General features: G+C 33.3%; 1 protein-coding gene across 2 annotated transcripts in view; it reads right to left on the minus strand.

The window, feature by feature from the left end:
- Positions 1–17,367, minus strand: part of VPS13C (vacuolar protein sorting 13 homolog C) — a 194,147-nt gene that overhangs the window by 57,772 nt on the left and 119,008 nt on the right. For both annotated transcript variants that reach the window (XM_025389713.1, XM_025389712.1), the window contains 12 exons: positions 14,935–15,104; positions 13,349–13,596; positions 11,530–11,759; positions 9,910–10,002; positions 7,199–7,564; positions 6,742–6,828; positions 5,302–5,451; positions 4,870–5,134; positions 4,116–4,276; positions 2,963–3,084; positions 2,160–2,454; positions 454–843 (listed from right to left, as the gene is read on the minus strand). In XM_025389713.1, coding sequence (XP_025245498.1) covers positions 454–843; positions 2,160–2,454; positions 2,963–3,084; positions 4,116–4,276; positions 4,870–5,134; positions 5,302–5,451; positions 6,742–6,828; positions 7,199–7,564; positions 9,910–10,002; positions 11,530–11,759; positions 13,349–13,596; positions 14,935–15,104 — 2,577 coding nt within the window. The remainder of the gene's footprint in view (positions 1–453; positions 844–2,159; positions 2,455–2,962; positions 3,085–4,115; positions 4,277–4,869; positions 5,135–5,301; positions 5,452–6,741; positions 6,829–7,198; positions 7,565–9,909; positions 10,003–11,529; positions 11,760–13,348; positions 13,597–14,934; positions 15,105–17,367) is intronic.

A 17,367-nucleotide genomic window follows, 5' to 3' on the forward strand; every position in this document is an offset into this window, starting at 1 on the left:
GGACGAGGCTTAGGCATTAGGTTTCTCTCCCAAAGGCCTGGCTGAGTGCTTCACACATAGGAAGACTCATCTAATATATGCCAAATTCAATGGTAACTTCTTTAAAAATGCCATTTCATCACCGGTAAAGTAAATAAATTCAAGCTTTTCTATCTACTATACTACTACTACTACTACTACTACCACTATTACTACTACTACTACCACTACTACTACTTCTTCAAGAACAGAGGTAACTCTATAGGCATTGGAGAAAAAGGCAACTCAGTCTCAGGAAACCTATTGGTTCCTAACATCCCACTTGATTATGCTTTTCTTAAGTCTCCTTGAACCTAATTCATACCAATGGCATTTAGCAAATAGGTTAGCATGGTTTTAGGGAAGGCAAATGACTCCCAAGTTTCTAGATTAGGAATTTATCTGCTTTAACTTATTATGTGAACAAAACCACACCTTATTTTTAGTAAAAATGTTCTTCTTCTTAAAAGAGAATAAAATAATATCCCTGAAATCAGCTGGATGTTTCACATGAGTATCTTCTGAACGATACTGAAGAACCCGGGAAGTCTTGTTGATTAGCCAATAGGGACTAAAGACAGACAGCACCATCCGGCTGCCAATTCGCCTGACATGGACTGACAGGTCAACTGTCGTCACTTCTGTGGAGTCAGAAGAAAAACACACAGGAAAGAATTCTGGAAGTGTATCACGTATGCGGAAATGTCCATTCCAGTTTTTGCCCTGGTATTTCATCAGGACTAATTCCATTATTTCACCACTGATTCTTGAATGCAGAACATCAGCAGTACTGCCTTCTGCCAGCTCATGAGTTTCTGCTGTTCCCTAAAAACAAACAAAAATTTGCTTAGTAACTTTTTAAAACCTCTGAAATAACAAAATTCATATTTTTCACAAATGCTAAATAACCTACCAGATGCAGGTAAACTGCTAAGTCTTCTGTGAAGTACCAAGGTTACATTTTACAAATGTCCAGTACTCACTAAGGACTAAAAAGAAAATACTACACCATAGCCAAAGGCAGAAACTGATTTTGGCCATTAGGAGACTAACAGCCTAAATTTTTTGTGAAAAAATCAGGTCTGTATCAAGAGTCAAAGACTAAATTCAGGAAGCCTGGCTGTTGTCCATGAGAGCTATTTCATTAAATGAGCCACTGAACTGCCTGGCCTTCAGTTTTATCCTCTAATTATAGACCATGCCTAATGGTTCCCATATGAATGGAATAAGAAAACTACTCTTATTAACTTGTCAGGTAAAAAATTACTCTGACAAGTTATCTAAGTAAGGCAGAATTACTTGAAAAATGAGTAATAACATATAAACCAGGTTTCCTTACTAAAAACCCCTCTTATATAAACACTATTTAATTCTTACAAAATACTCTTATATAAATACTACTTAATTCGTTTTATTAATTTTGTCTCCACAACTCAGGAATGGCTCATTGTCGGATTAAAAAACATGTAGGTTCCAAACACTTTCCAGATTTTAGTATTTTAAAATATACCACCATATGGAAATTTTAAAATATTTATTATACAACATTACTAGAAAATCTTTATTACTTCTTAAGACAGACAGTAATTATTTTTTTATTTTCCAAGGTTTATTTTCAACAGAACCTTGAAGAAATAATCACAATGTTGACTTTAAAATAAAAACTTTAAACTAAGATGAAATATTTTCTCATTTTTTCCTCTATTTTAGTTAATGGAATTTTACTTAAAGAGATGATCATGCTTCTTAATTTAAGGAAGATGCAGTAAAGAGGCAGGGATCAAAAAGCCAAACTGCCTAGGCTCAAATCCCAGCTCTACCACTTCCTAGCTACGGGACCTTGAGCGAGTCACTTAACCCATTTCAACTCAGTTCTCTTATATGTAAAATGGGCCTAACAACAGTACCTACATCAGGAGGTTATTATAAACAGTAAATAGGCTAGTACATGTAAAGTACCCAGAGCAGTTCCTAGCACATAGTAAATGTTATGCCAGTTTTTGCTATCATTAGTATTATGAAGGCATTACACATTACACATACGCTATATAAAACACTGACCTCAATTAAAAATGCCATAAAACAAAATCAGAATTTACTCTGGGCAACAGTAAAAATCAAACAAAATGCAAGAGACATACCTCAAGTAAATATCTTAGAGAATATGGGAGAAGATTCCGCAAAGTGAGAGAAGGATAAAGATGAATAATGTAAGCTACATCCCAGTCTTCCCCATGTGTACATATGTAGCTTAATTCATCAGGCAGAGCAACTGTATTCACTATGAGAGGTAAGAAGCTGACTTCTACTGATGGACACTGCAACATGCATCTGACTTCCCTGCTCCTATGAAGTTCTTCCTTCCAAGAAATGTAAGTGGTGGATTCCTTGTACTGATGCTCTAAGATTCCAGCTGGCTGGATAAACAACTGACATCTGCAGAAGGAGGAAACAGTGACAATAAAGTTTTGATTCAGAACTTAAAAAAAAGAATCTCATTAAATCTTCCTGACAACCCTACAAGATAGGTGCTATTATTCCTATTTTTACAGATGTATAGATGAGGAAACCAGGGCTCTAGGTTAGGAAATTCACCCAAAATCACATAGCTAACTTATGGAGGAACTTTCCTAAGAAAAAACAAAAAACAAACAAACAAACAAAAACTCTGTAAACAAAGACAACTTTAAAAATTTTTTCATTTCAAATACAAAGGCGATCTAATAAAAATACTCAGAAAAATTCTGATACCAAATATACAATAAAGAATTTTCACCTGATAAATTCAATGATAATATAAATGTGTATCTCAATGTAAGACTAAATTATGTCTTAAAACTGGCTTTTACCAATCTTCAGATAATAAAAATATGAAGTTATTTTCCAGAATATAAATCCCCAACTCAGTACATTTAAAGTTCAATACATTTCAAGAATTATCTACCTATATGAATCTAAAGGAACATGGAACTCCTCTTCAGGTCTGGCTATCCCAATGCGCTCCAATAGCTTAACATTCTTAACAAATTTATAGATGATAAATGCAATGGAGAAATGGTTTTTGATCTGTTGGACAAAAAAAAATACAAGTTTTTTTAAAGATATGTAAGTTCGAAAGAAAAATGAGAGCCACAAGCAAATACTTTTAGATCTAAAAAATTTCAAACTCAATATTGGAAGATATTTTTATTGGCAATTGAAAAATTTTAGGGTATTTAAGTGCTACATATATTAAACATAATGTTTATGTGGCAGTTGAAAACTAAGATATTCAAATGCTCCATATATTATAAGCTTATGTTTAGTATTGGTCTATATTATGTTTCAAATATGTATTATTCTCTGAAGATTTAAGCCATTTTTTCTCCAAGACAATCTTTTCTCAATGCATCATGTGTAAAAACTAAACAAAAATGGATAGCAAAAAAATCATGAGAAAAATAGTACAACTATCTTTTCTTGACAACAGTCTGTTATGCATTGGAACAAATAACAAACTAAAAGATAACAATGTCCAAAATTTGAAACCTTTTCATTTTTATCTGATGTTACAGGTAGGAAAAAAACGTTCTTTTGTTGACCATATGCTGAAACCTGTAGTAATACACAGAAAAAGAAAAACTTTGGATAAAACCTTAAAAGTAGAAAAAATATTTACACAGATTAAGATGCTAAAATGTTTTTCAGAGGAATAGATCATTCCAATATGCCTTCATACATACTTGAAAAATATAATCCAAGTGACATACAAAGAGAATGGAATGTTTCCTAACTACAATTACAATAATCCTTGGTTCTGAATATTTAAAGGAATATACCAAAAAAGCTTTATTAATTTTAAATTCATCTTAACAGACAGACAACAAAAATGAGCTTTAAGTAAACAAAACTATAGACATTTAAAATAAATATTACCAAAGCAAGCTGGACAGTAAAAAGAAGCCATTTCCATTTACTATTTATTTCTGAATAATTACTATTTATTTCTGAATAATCAGTATTGACCTAATGAAGTTTTACTATATTCCTATATTCAGTTAAATGATTTGACATTTCTTGATACACTGAAAGGGATACAATTCACTTTGAAGTATTACCTGTAGAGGAGAGCGAACAGTAATTACTTTATTCCCTTCAGTTGCATCAATCTGTACCAAGACAGAGTCAGAATGACTGGCATTGGGATTCCGTACATTATACAATCGCCGTCCAGGTCTGGCCACAGGGATATTTGCAACTTCTGTATATCCATGAGGTACTAAGGCAGTGCATAAGTGAAAAGAATTCCAAATATTAATTTGCCAATGTTTCTCTATGACAGAATAATCATTAGTACCTCAAAATAATGATGAGTATTTTTCTTCATCACTAGAAATTATCACCACAAATTGCTTTTCTAAGACTCATAAACTAAAAAAAGGAGACCAGTTACTGTTATAAAATTTTTGACCGAAAACACTTTTTCTTGGGGTTTTGAATATAAAAACAAAATCCAACTTATTTCTTATTCTCTCAATTATACAGCAACAATCTTTTTCTTTGTCACAGTGTCAATACTGTAAGACTTCTGAATACAGCTATTTTCTCTCCTCATTAAACTCCTATCTTTTTAAAAATACATTATATATATGTTATTTAAGGGCATAAAAATAATCTAGTTTTGTAAAGTATTTCTTAATAAAGTTTAATTTTCTCAAGTTTAGAAAACAAGAAACAAGAGGTTAGCAATTATACGTTTCAAATGTTGTATCTCCAGATATCTGCAGCAAAATGTTTTTTTACATTTTATTAAAAATAAGCCCACACCAACAACTGCTAAGATGCCCTTAAAAGAAAATAAATATAGCATACCAATGGTCAGAGTGAAGAAGGAGCTTTCTTGACGACTCAATATAGATAGGTTCCCTTGACTTGAAGGTACCATGCTGGCATATTCCAGTTCCAAATTCTGGCCAGCATCAACATCAAAAATATCACTTTTCTCTGGGAAGCCCATTACTCTGAGATTACAATTGGGCTTCACTTTAATGGGAACACCTACAGCATTTTTTACAGTAAAAGGAGCTCTGTCCTTTAAAGAGTAGTCAAAAGTAGAAGCAGTGCCCTCTGAAAAACCCTGAAAAGGAACATATCATCACAGTTAAATTTTTGAAAAGTATACATTATTTCCAAAACGTATACCATCATTACACATTTTTTGGAAGCTAATTTTGATGACAAAAAAATTACATGTTTCATTTTTAAAATTCCACTTGAAATATTCTAAGCAAGATTCAGACATACTTTTGCTAAATTGTTGAAAATATTAAGACAACTTTTTGATATTGTTATATTCATTGTATTTCCTGAAGAAATATGAATTGCCATTTGTGGCTCAGGAATAAAATCATCTCCTGGCAGCAAACTTTTATCCTGAACTGGGTTCTTCTTTACCTACGAAGAAAAATAACAGACCAAATTTAAATTATTAGCCAGTTGATAATAAAATAAAAATGCTAGAGTTCAGTTCTCTTAAACTGATCACTTTATAGTAATGCTTCACAAAAGTCTTATTTTCAAAAATATACCATGCTTCACTTTGATTTCATGGAAATCAGCATTCATTCTTTCAGGGTATAGTCCAAGCATGGGGAAAAGTTTAGAATTATGCCATGAAATTACTCAAAGCCAGCTACAATATTTGTCTCTTATGCATTCCTCAGAGCACAGCTATTTATTCAGTGTCACCCAACTGGTGATTACGTGTTGATGAGCAATCTAAGAGGACCCTGAAGTCTAAATTGGTACTTATTAGAGGTGCCACCTGGAAATGTTTCTTTCTGTTTTTTAACCCAATAACACCTTCAAATAAGTAGTATTAATATAATAAACACTTAACTAGCCATCAGATTCCATCAGCTTTTGTTCTAGTAGCATTTCAAAAGCCTTGTAAAACATTCTTTGTTAGCCTCCCTATGCCAGAGAAAGGCAGGTCAGAAAAGTATTCTTTATTGACAGGAAATTGGAACACAGGTTAAGTGACTTATCTTTAACAAAAGAATATGTGGAGTCAGTTTCAGTGCCCGACTCCTTAGTAAGGCTGCCCCAAAGAAGTATGCTATGACAATTTCTTAACAATATATGACTCTAGTTCCTTTTAATCAAGAAATAATGTGCTTCAGTATCTAGGTTTCTGAGGTGTTCTCAAAAAATAACATAAAAAGATAACACAAAAGAGTTCATTAACAATTCTCAAATATTCTGGTCTTACCCTTAAAAATCACTGATTACACTAAAGAGTTTCATTTATGTTGTATCTAGCAATATGTACTCTACTAACAATTAAAACTGAAAAAAATTAAATATTCATTTAAAAATAAAAATTACATGCTAATATAAATAACATTTTTAATCAAAAATAACAATTTTAAAAATACAGTGAGAAGAGGAACATACACAAATCTCTTTACTGCCTGCCTTAAGGGAAGACAGATAAATTCTCGTTTCTGTTCTGCATTCAATCTGTTGCAATATCACATTCATGTAGTCTCTGGAAAACTCCACTATACACTCGTAAGAGAATGAGAATGAAAATGATACATGAAAAGAGTTCTGACCTCATGGACAGAGCCCTTAAAAGGGCTTCAAGGATCCTAGACCACATCTTAAGAATCACTGAACCAAAAACTAAGAATGAATATGCATAGTATCATTCTATCCAAAGATATTTTAAGATTTCCTTACATGAAGTCTTAAATTCCACTGTCTCTTCCCCTCCACTCTCTCAATCAGGGGCTCCCAGACAGCATGGATCTCATTGTAATAGTGCACCTGGAAAGACACACACAAAATTATAAGACAGTCTTTTGGCTTTAAATACATATTTCGGTAACCAATAGGAAAACTATTGAGTAATTAACGTTATATATCATTAGCCATTTAAAAAACCCATCTAACAATATATAGAGTGTATTTTCCTTTACTCTCTTACTCTATTGTCATAAACAAATTATTTAGCAAATCAATCTTTAAAAAATAATTATCAAAAAAATACATTGACAAATTAAATGTCAGAATAAAATATCTATTCACATATGTACTCATGGTGGCCATGCACAAACAAGAAAAGTGTATACATCTTAATTCCAAAACTGCACTTTCAGGAAGTTGTCTCTGAAGGTATTAAGGGATGTGGCCATACCTGTAGTGTCACGTCAGCAGTAGCAGCCATTAGAGAAGTCCAATTTTTAATATTTCCTGAAAACTTAGACTCTGCCAATAATAAAGGTACAGTTCGATGTCCAAGGCCACATTCTAAGGTAACTTGAATGGATTCTACAACAACACCACAATTTTCCTCTATCAATGAATGTTCAATGTCTTTGAAACTTTCCGTTACTTCTGTTGCCATGTCAACACCAAGAAACCAAGTGTTATAATCATTAATCGATTTGACACCCCAAAGATTTTCCATTTCCTTAGATGTATCTTTGGATTCATCTTCCTTTGTTTTTGGAGACAATGCAGCCATGATTGTCATCACAGTATTAAGAATTATGGGTGAAATCTTTAAAAAAGAAAACAGAAAAATATTTATAATAAATTCTTTCCCAGATGAGAATATATACATACATGATTTTAAGTGACATACATTATTTATAAGTGACATTTTTTAATTAAATTAATTTTAATTTTAAATTAAAGTAACTAATTTAAATTTTGAATAAATTCGTAACCAAGAAAAACAAGAGAGAACACAAAATTATGTGTCAAGCCAAGTAATCATGCAACACTGACTTCTACTCAGGTTATCTGGAATTGAGTAACTAATGTTATATGTCAGTAGTCAAAATCTAAAGTTAAACTGATCAGTTCAGAGCAAAATAGTGTTATGTGAATAGACAAGTATAGAAACATGAACAAATTCATTTTAAAATCAGCTACATGAACTAAGCCAAAGTGTGTGACCCTTGTCAAGATACACATAAATATCGGTATGCAACAAGATCTTTAAAAAAAAAAGAAAAGGGAGAAAAAGATATAAATTTGCCTTACTAAAACTGGAAGACTAGAAATCACAGCTCTCCTCTGACTTACCCCAAGATCTGCAAATTTCTTATTATCTTTGGATAGTGCCTTTCTTTGCTCACTTCCCTCACCTCCTATTACTGCACCTTAGTTCTACACTGATGATATCTTCTATGCCCAACACCTTCTCAGCCTACCCTCCACACTGCCACCAGCATGATTTTTCTACAACCCAAAGCTGAGTATGTCATTCTGTTTAAAATCTTCATCAACTTCCCATAACTTTTGTATCCCACAGGATAAAATTCAAACTTTATTTAGCTTAATGTGCAAAGCTCTTTGTGGCCTAGTGCCTATTCAACCACCTAGCCAGAATTCTCCCAAAGTTTGCGAAATACTAAGTTAAGTAACTTAACTGTATCCCTTTATTGTTCACTTCTCACAATCCTTACTTAAAATGTAAAGCGATATAATTATATAATCAAAAGCAAGATCTAGTATGTACTGCTTTTCTAACTTGTCAACTTTTTTCCTTGTCTTACTAATGTCATTTATAATTAATGCTTCCAGTCTTACAACTCCACCACACCATTCTCTCCAGCCATATGTGACCACCCCTCTAAATCTTAACGGATTTTCTCACACCTCTGCCTTTGTGCATATTATCAGTTCTGTCTGGATTAACCATTCCATACTCTCCATCTATTTAATCTCCTTTCAAAACTCACATCAAATAGTCCTGCTTCTACATAGCTTTGCCTGATGTCCTGGTCTGAATTAAAGGCCCCATACCTGTGCTCCCAACTAAATCTTGGCCGTGCCTCTAGCACTGAAAGCTGTAATCTCTGATTTCTTTCTTTCTCCCACATATGTCATTAAGTTTTTTGACAGCAGGGGCTACATATCCCCAATGCCTTGTAAAGGACATTTTTTTTTATAAACAGTAAAAGCTCAAAAATGTTTGTTGAATCAATTATAAATTTATGTACAAAGAATGGAAATTCTCACCAGCACCTAACTTAGTACCTTAAGAGAAAATACATGCAAATTCGAGTTTTCCCCTCATTTACTACTTTATATATTTTTAAAAGTAAATCCATTAACAATATATATTCTAAGACTATCCAGTATTTTAAAATGTTGAGAAAAAACTAAATTGATATTTACCTGGTACTTCAAATGAAATTAGTTTGAGCCTTAGTTCAATCACTGTTGGTCACGGACCTATATAAGTAAAGCTACTACCATTACTGGCATTAACCAATTAACCAAAAATTAAGCAATTAACCAAAAAAGGACTCATTTTTGTATCCTTTCTGCAGAGAAATAGATTGCAGAAAGTATCCTATATCTTCTATTCGTGACTGGGCATGAGCTCATGCTTAAAGAACCTGAATACCATTGGAAAACAATTATTGTTTTTCGATACTTTAAATGCAGAGAAAAAAACAGTAAACTCTAATAATTATTTCTAGTGTACATCTGTCATTACAAATACTTGAAGCCAAATAATATAGTTATTAAATTCAATCAAATTATATGTCAAATAAAAGCCTAAAAAGAACTTATTACAAATAAAGTAATAACAACCTCTTCTCTCCATCCTTTCTTCCCTTCTCTTCCCACCTGTCTCTTCCCTCCTCCAACTCAACCTCCCCAACACATGCATGCAAATATAATAGAGCAAAACTACCCCAATCATTTGTAGATATTAAAAAGTACAAACATTTGCATTAAAGAAAAATATACTTTCACGTTAGAAGTTACGGATTACTGAGTATGTGACTTGCATAATGCTTGAGTTATGAGAGACATCAAAAGATACTGTCTCAACTGCAAATATGCAATGTTGTGAAGAAAAAAAAGAATACGTTAAGTACTAACCTTAATTATAAATTCTTTAACCATAATATTTATATTTTGTTTTCCTGAAGCCCACGTACATTTTTCCATAAATAAAGAACAGGGCTGCAAGACCTATAAACAGATAAACAAAATTCACATTTCCATAGATCCATTATATATGTAAAACACACTTACAAGAACCATGTCTTACTTAACTTGGGATCTTTACAGCCTGCTATTACACTAAAAGCAAAAAAGCAAAAATAAATTAGCCGAGACTCTGTTGTGAAGACTCTTTTGAACTATGAGAAATCTGTGAACACTGGTAAATCACTTTAAGCAGTTCTGATTAATTTATCATGCCAAATCCTCAAGTAATAAAGCACATTTACTGTTTAAAATGTTTCTTTCTGCTAAAATAGTTTTTAAATTATAGACTCTATACCTTTGAAATAACTATAAAAGTGAGCTAAAGACTGTGGTAAGGTAGGTAAGTAAACAGTTTCCAGATGTTTGACAGGTCAGTCTGAAATATCATATAAGGCCTTTAATAGGATAAAAGTCAAATCTTCAAATTGTGAAGCTATATTCTTATATATCACTAAAGAAATGAATAAATAAGCTTGTACCTGAACTGACTGGAGCAATTAGTACTGCATAATTGCCAGTTTTTTAAAAAATAGGATAAGGCCAGGTATGGTAGTGCATACCTATAATCCCGGCACTTTGGGAGGCCAAGGTAGGAGGACTGCTTGAGGCCAGGAGTTCAAGACCACCCTGCGCAACACAGCAAGATGCCTTCTCTACAAAAAAGTAATTAAAAAAAAAAAAAAAAAAACTAGCTGGCTAGTAGTCCTAGCTACTTAGGAGGCTGAGGCAGAAGGATTATTTGAGCCCAGTAGTTTGAGGTTGAAGTGAGGTAAGATGGCATTACTGCACTACAGGCTGGGTGACGGAGTGAGACCCTTGTCCCTAAAAGAGAAAGAATTAGGAAGAGCTAATTGATATAAGCTTTTGGTGACATGTAAAAAGATTATCCTGTCAAAGAATATTTCATGATAATATTATAGACTTCATACTTTCTTTATGCAAGTCACTTTGTCCACATATTTTTTAAATTTAAAATACCACTGCAAATAAGTCACATAATATAATGATTCTCTTACCATAAAATTATCAATACTACAAAATAATTGGTGTGGTAATTAACTGATTAAAATAATATTTTTCAATAATAATGTGAAAACATAATTGATATTCACTTTTAATAACAGAACACCATCACTTTTGGCGAGATTACTCCAATTTAATTTTTTTCATTCTAGGCCTAAATATTCATTCATTCATTCATTAGCTATACTCCAGTAAACAAAAGAAACAGTTGAAAAAGAATATTAATTTGTACTAAAATTCAAACACTACTCAACAGAAGATGGTATAATGAAAATAAAACTATTCTGGAGGTAGTCCCCAGTTCTGTCACTAGCAGCCATGGCTGTCATTTAACATCTTTGGAATTCAATATCTTTATATGTAAAACCCCAAGTTCACAATAAATAATCTCTAAAGTCCCTGCAGAACTCTCATATTATAGGATTCTATGAATCAACCATTTCTGACATTCTTCAACCCAAGATTAGGACACAAGGTAATTCTTACTGTGGTAATGTTTTTCCCTCTCTTTTCTCTGAGAAAAGGGCAAGCGAGCACTTTCAGATCTCTCACAGAAGCTTCCATCATCTGTTCGAGTTTGGATGTTGACAGAGAAAGGTTACATTGAAACGACGCTGTGAGAGCAGGAGCATCAGCCTTTGTCAGGCTGGCAACAAATACCACTTCTGGATCTGTGATCATGGCCTTTAAGGTCATATTTGGTCTAACAGAGTCATCTGAAGAAACAAACGACAGGAACCAGAAAAGTTTAAGGTAAGTCTTTTCATTTGACTACATGTTATCTACAAGTTGTTAACTTGTTCTCAATGTTTTTCTATAACAGATACGGTGAAACTGACAATATTAATTGGTTGATTAATACTAAGTATTAAATGATTATTAACAATTGCAGATTGAGCAAGATAAGGCAATCTGATCCCTGTCTCAAGAATATCATTACCACTCTGACCCAGGAAGAATAATCCTGTTTTGAAGTTTTTTTTTTTTTTCAGAATTAAAGTATGTGCATGTACACAGGCATAAGTATATACTATCTTGCAGGGGAAGGGGAAAACTGGAAAGAAGAATATCAGGAAGAGGAAAAGAGACCCGATAAAAGAGATTATTATTACTTGTTTCTTTCAATTTCACCCAAAAGTCCACAGTCAATATCATATAATCTATACTATAAATATATTCAAAGCGTATATAAATATAGAGATACCAGATATGTTCACTATTTTAAAAATATTAAAGGTAAATTTTAAAAATAGCATTCTTACCAGGATATATTAGTTTTCCAATCTGGGTTATATATTAGAGAGAAAAATATCTGACCTTAGACAATTATAATTTAACATAGAAAAGTCACTGATCTGGCAGGGGCAAGGTGTAATCCACAGCACTTTGGGAGGCAGAGGTGGGTGGATTGCTTGAGCCTAGGAGTTTGAGACCAGCCTGGGTAATACGGCAAAGCCATGTCTACCAAAAAAAAAAAAAAAAATACCAGGTGTGGTGGTGCACAACTGTGGACCCAAGCTACTCAGTAGGCTGAGGCGGGAGAATTGCTTGAACTCACATCAGGAGGCGAAAATTACAGTAAGCCAAGCTATATCACTGCACTCTAGCCTAGGTGACAGAGTGAGAGCCTATGTCAAAAAAATTTTAAAAATATTTAAAAATTTTAAAAAAAGGAAAGAGGAGAGAAGAGGAGAGGAGAGAAAAGGAAAGAAAAGAAAAGGAAAGGAAAAGAAAGGGAAAGAAAAGAAAGAATCACTGATCTACTGGATAATGCTGGAATAAAAGAAGTATAGAGCGGAAAGTGGCTTCAGCATACACCAAGACCAGACATGCAAACTCTTCCAGAGTTTAAGGAGTTAAGCTGACATCCAGGGAAGTCCTGCTGGGTCCTCCAAAGTCCCCATGTTCTGCTTTAATGTTTCCAATTGTTCTTCAATGTGCTAGAATTCTCAACATGTTTTCTTTGAATAAGATTCCCCACCTATAAAACAGACCACTAACCACTGACCCAAATTAACCTCATGTCTGGATCAGTAAAGAAATGTTCATGGCACAGTTGGAACCAAAGTGGAGTTTCCTGGCCATTAGTCCAATTTCTACTGTACCTCTCTCTTAAAAATGTTTCCATTTTAAAACATTTCTTAAAATGTTTTTAAAAACTAAAAAGCTAAAGTTTATATACAGAATATGCTTAAACCTAAAAGACTAATTTTACATTCTTAAATTCTTCATTTCTCTTTTTTCTGGTTTGTAATTCTTGTCAAAATACACAAGTTGTCATCTATGACAGATAAATTCTGCTAACCTTTCTCTGTCTTGACCTTCCCTGTGGCAGTCTGTCTTGGTAAAATCTGTGTTTCTTTTGCCACATTTTCTGGACTCTGAGGCACAGCTTTGATAAAGAAATCTGCCACAGTCATCAGAAATTCCACACTGGCACATACATACAGCTTGTCAAGAATAGCATCAATTTGACTTCCATTTTTGTCTTGTTTGTAACTTAAATCAATCATAGAACTGTTGTTATCTTGGTCATTCTTTCTGTCAATCATTCTGAAAAAAAAATATGCTATTCATTATTTTATTCTTGCTAAAACAATAAAAAAGATGAAGAATTTCCTATATATCTCAATAATCTCTCTCTCACCTTTCAGTTTCTAATCTGTATAGAAAACAGGTCAACATTAAATAGAATCTTATTATCCATTAGTAAACAAGACTACTAATCTCCAAAGCAAGATATATGTTATTAAGCAATTACTGAATATTTTATACTTATATTATAATAGAATTATATATGTTATTGCATTATAATGCAATTCTTGAGCATTACATTATAATGCAATACTAGAGAAACAAACCAATAATGGCCGGAAAGGAATTTGGGCAATTAACAAAACACATCAGTGTAGTCACACAAAATATAAGGCAGCCTTTTTATATTATTTTATGAAATAAAACCTCCCTGAAGGAATTTATCTTCAAAGATCATCCTATGAAAATTTGAGTCCGAAAGTATTCAATACAATTCAAATCATCAAGAGTTTATCAAGTGTGCTCGACTATAGTTCCCCTACGTCCTCCCATGAACTGGAAAAAGCAGGCTACCTAACAGATGATAGCATTTATCACCCTTGCCTGGAGAGCTGTGGACAGCTACTCCAGACACAAAATTTGCAAACTAGAAAAGCTGGGTGCATGACAGCACTCTTTCCTCATTTATTCATCTCTCAGAAAAACCAAGGGCTCACAAGTATCCCATATGTATGCAATGGAGTCCAAGTTTAAGTAGCAACATAGTTTTTCTCAAAAACAACAACAAAAAAATCAGATACAAAATATTATGTCTCATTACTTGAGAAAAAAATAAAAACATAATTAGGCTATTGAAAATTACATATTTCCCACTTTATAAGTCACCCTTTCAAAAACGGCTTGATGATGTGAATGCACTAGAGATTCTATTTCTATTAAAACTTTGAAAGAAATTTTGCATAACTGTTTTAAAAAGACATGAACAAAATAAACACGATGAGGCAAAATCCATTGCTTGAAGCCTTTTTTAAAACAAAACTCTGCCTACTGGGAAGAATTTAGAAAAATATATCACCAAATATATCACCCCATGTGGATTTAACTATTAAAACTCATTTTCTCTTAGTTCCCATTCTAAAGATGTTACTCCATTTTATTATAAACTTCCCTTTAACTTAACCTTTAAAGCAGCTGAATCTGATATTAGCACTACTTCTTAATGCAATTCAAATCAGGAAGTATGATGGAAAAGACAGAGATCTTCCTTTGATGATCCCTAGCTTAGCAACACCTGGCAGCCATGCCAGGTGCAATGTCAACCTTAAATAATGTATAGCAAATTCAGAGCTGACAAACCTCGATGTTGCTCTCTCAATTCCTTCTCTGAGGTCATCAAGGGTGCATGTCTTAAGTTTAACGCTGACATTCATTGAGCCATCCTTAAACATCTTCCCCGAGGAGGCCATAAGATGTAGTCTGAGTTCACCAAGCTGGAAACTGTCATTATGAAATGTAACTCCGGACTCCTATGGTACATTTTTCAAGCAAAAGAATCAATTATCTTTAAATATTATATAATTACTTTTAAACATATTACTTAATTCAAAGCTTAAAGGCAAACTGATCTCATGAATTTTAAAAGTATGAGTGCTAAAACAGCTGAATGGAACAGAGAATAATATGCATGTTTGTGAGTATAACTGTACATACAAATAAATACATATATGTGTGAGTATTCAACAATGCTTAGTATAGAAAATTTTATCTGATTTATGGTTTAATGCAAATAAAAATAATTAGGAAAGAGTTCTGTCAATTAATCAAACTAATAAATTTTTTCTTTTGGAAATGGAGTTTCACTCTGTCGCCCAGGCTGGAGTGCAATGGCGCAGTCTCAGTTCACTGCATCCTCCACCTCCTGTGTTTAAGCAATTATCTGCCTCAGCCTCCTGACTAGCTGGGATTACAGGCGCACACCACCATGCCCAGCTAATTTTTTTTTTTTTTGTATTTTTAGTAGGGATGAGGTTTCACCATCTTGGCCAAGTCGATCTTCAACTCCTGACCTCGTGATCCGCCCACTTCCACCTCCCAAAGTGCTGGGATTACAGGCGTGAGCCACCGCGCCTGGCCTCTAACTAATAAATATTTAATGAGCTCTTCTGTTAAAAAACAGTGATAAGATTTATGAGGTTTACGAGAAAGAGTAAGGCATGGTAGACGATGTGAGCGAGCATACACCCTAATTCCTTGAGAAAACAAAATAGAAATACACTAAGCGGAACATCACAATAAGATGCTATTAGTTGTAAATGATTAAATATTTTGTGACATACAGTATTTTATTCATTCATATTTATATCTTCTCACATTTCACAAAGGCCATTTAGTGGTTAGGTAAAGAGTATAAATAGTAAAAGCTCAGAGAGGTTGAAGAGATCACTGTGGCTGGAGAAAATTCATGAAGAAGGTGAGAACTCAATAGAGCCTCAGAGGCTGAGTGGGATCAGATAGGCTAAGAGGGTGGCAGAAGACACTCTACATGAAGGAAAAACATGAACAAACAATTCAAGATGCTCTGAGGACACAGGATACAGGGTGATTGGGCTTGGATACTCCGATTAAAGAATGGTAGGGAAAAAACTAGAAAGAAATACAGAGGCCTAATCAAAGTCTCAAATCCTAAACTAAATATTTAAATTTTCATGTACAGAAAAACAGACCTCGATCTTTATTCTACCGTAACATATAATTCCAAATTCTCTCAGCATGCCCAGAATTTAAAAAACAAAAAAACAAAAAAACAAAAAAAACCCAACCAATCAACAAACAAAAACCTTCAGGGAAGTGATGAACATCCATCACCATTGCTTACTAGAGCCCCTGGCATTGATAATAGGGGTGCTGGGTATGTGCAATCATCGGCACACTGGTTAGAACTTCACCCTTTCTCTCACTCAAGATGGTATCTTCATACGATTGGGTCAGAATGACATTATTACTGGTAAACTTTGAATGCCTTTAACTTATGAAAATGGAAATAATTCACAAACTTTTATTCTGTAACCATTAATAGAAATGACCTGAGACACATCTACTGATCACAACACACTACTGTTTCCTGATAGGATTACTGATATGGTTTCCTTTTGTAGACAATTTGGAGCCACTGAATTTCTTTCCATAAGATGAAATTCAGATTATATAACACAATGTTTATTAGTGGAAAGGGAAGATGGAAATGTCTACATGAGATTCATTTAGGAAACTGAACTTGTGCGAATATCTAGGATGGATGAAAGTAAAAAATCAAACAATAGTAAAATCAAACACTGCAGTACTACAAGTGTAAGAAGAGTTTCAAATAAAGCAGCAGTGAGAATTAATAGAAAAAAGTAAATGTTTATTCAAAGAAAAAACTGACAGTACTCAGCATCTCAATGAATAAGGAAGGTATACAAGCAATGAAATAAAAGTAGACATCAAGATTCTAAGACTGCAGAACCAGCAGAATGATGGTACCAAGTAAAATGAAGAATGAATTTAACTGTTCATTTTCAGTAAGGTCATTTTCTGATGTTGTAATGAGCATTAAACATTAGAAAATAAGGTAGTTCATCACATAAATGACAGATACAAGCCCAAAATTCAATAGTAACAATGTATGAATATTGCATAATTTGTAGTAAATGAAATGAAATATGAATGAACATATTTCATATAAAAGGACATGAACAGATACAATACCCATAATCTGTATCTGTTGTTAATGTCCATTTGAGTATATTG

The sequence above is a fragment of the Theropithecus gelada genome, chromosome 7a (assembly GCF_003255815.1).
Source record: "Theropithecus gelada isolate Dixy chromosome 7a, Tgel_1.0, whole genome shotgun sequence".
NCBI lineage: Eukaryota > Metazoa > Chordata > Mammalia > Primates > Cercopithecidae > Theropithecus > Theropithecus gelada.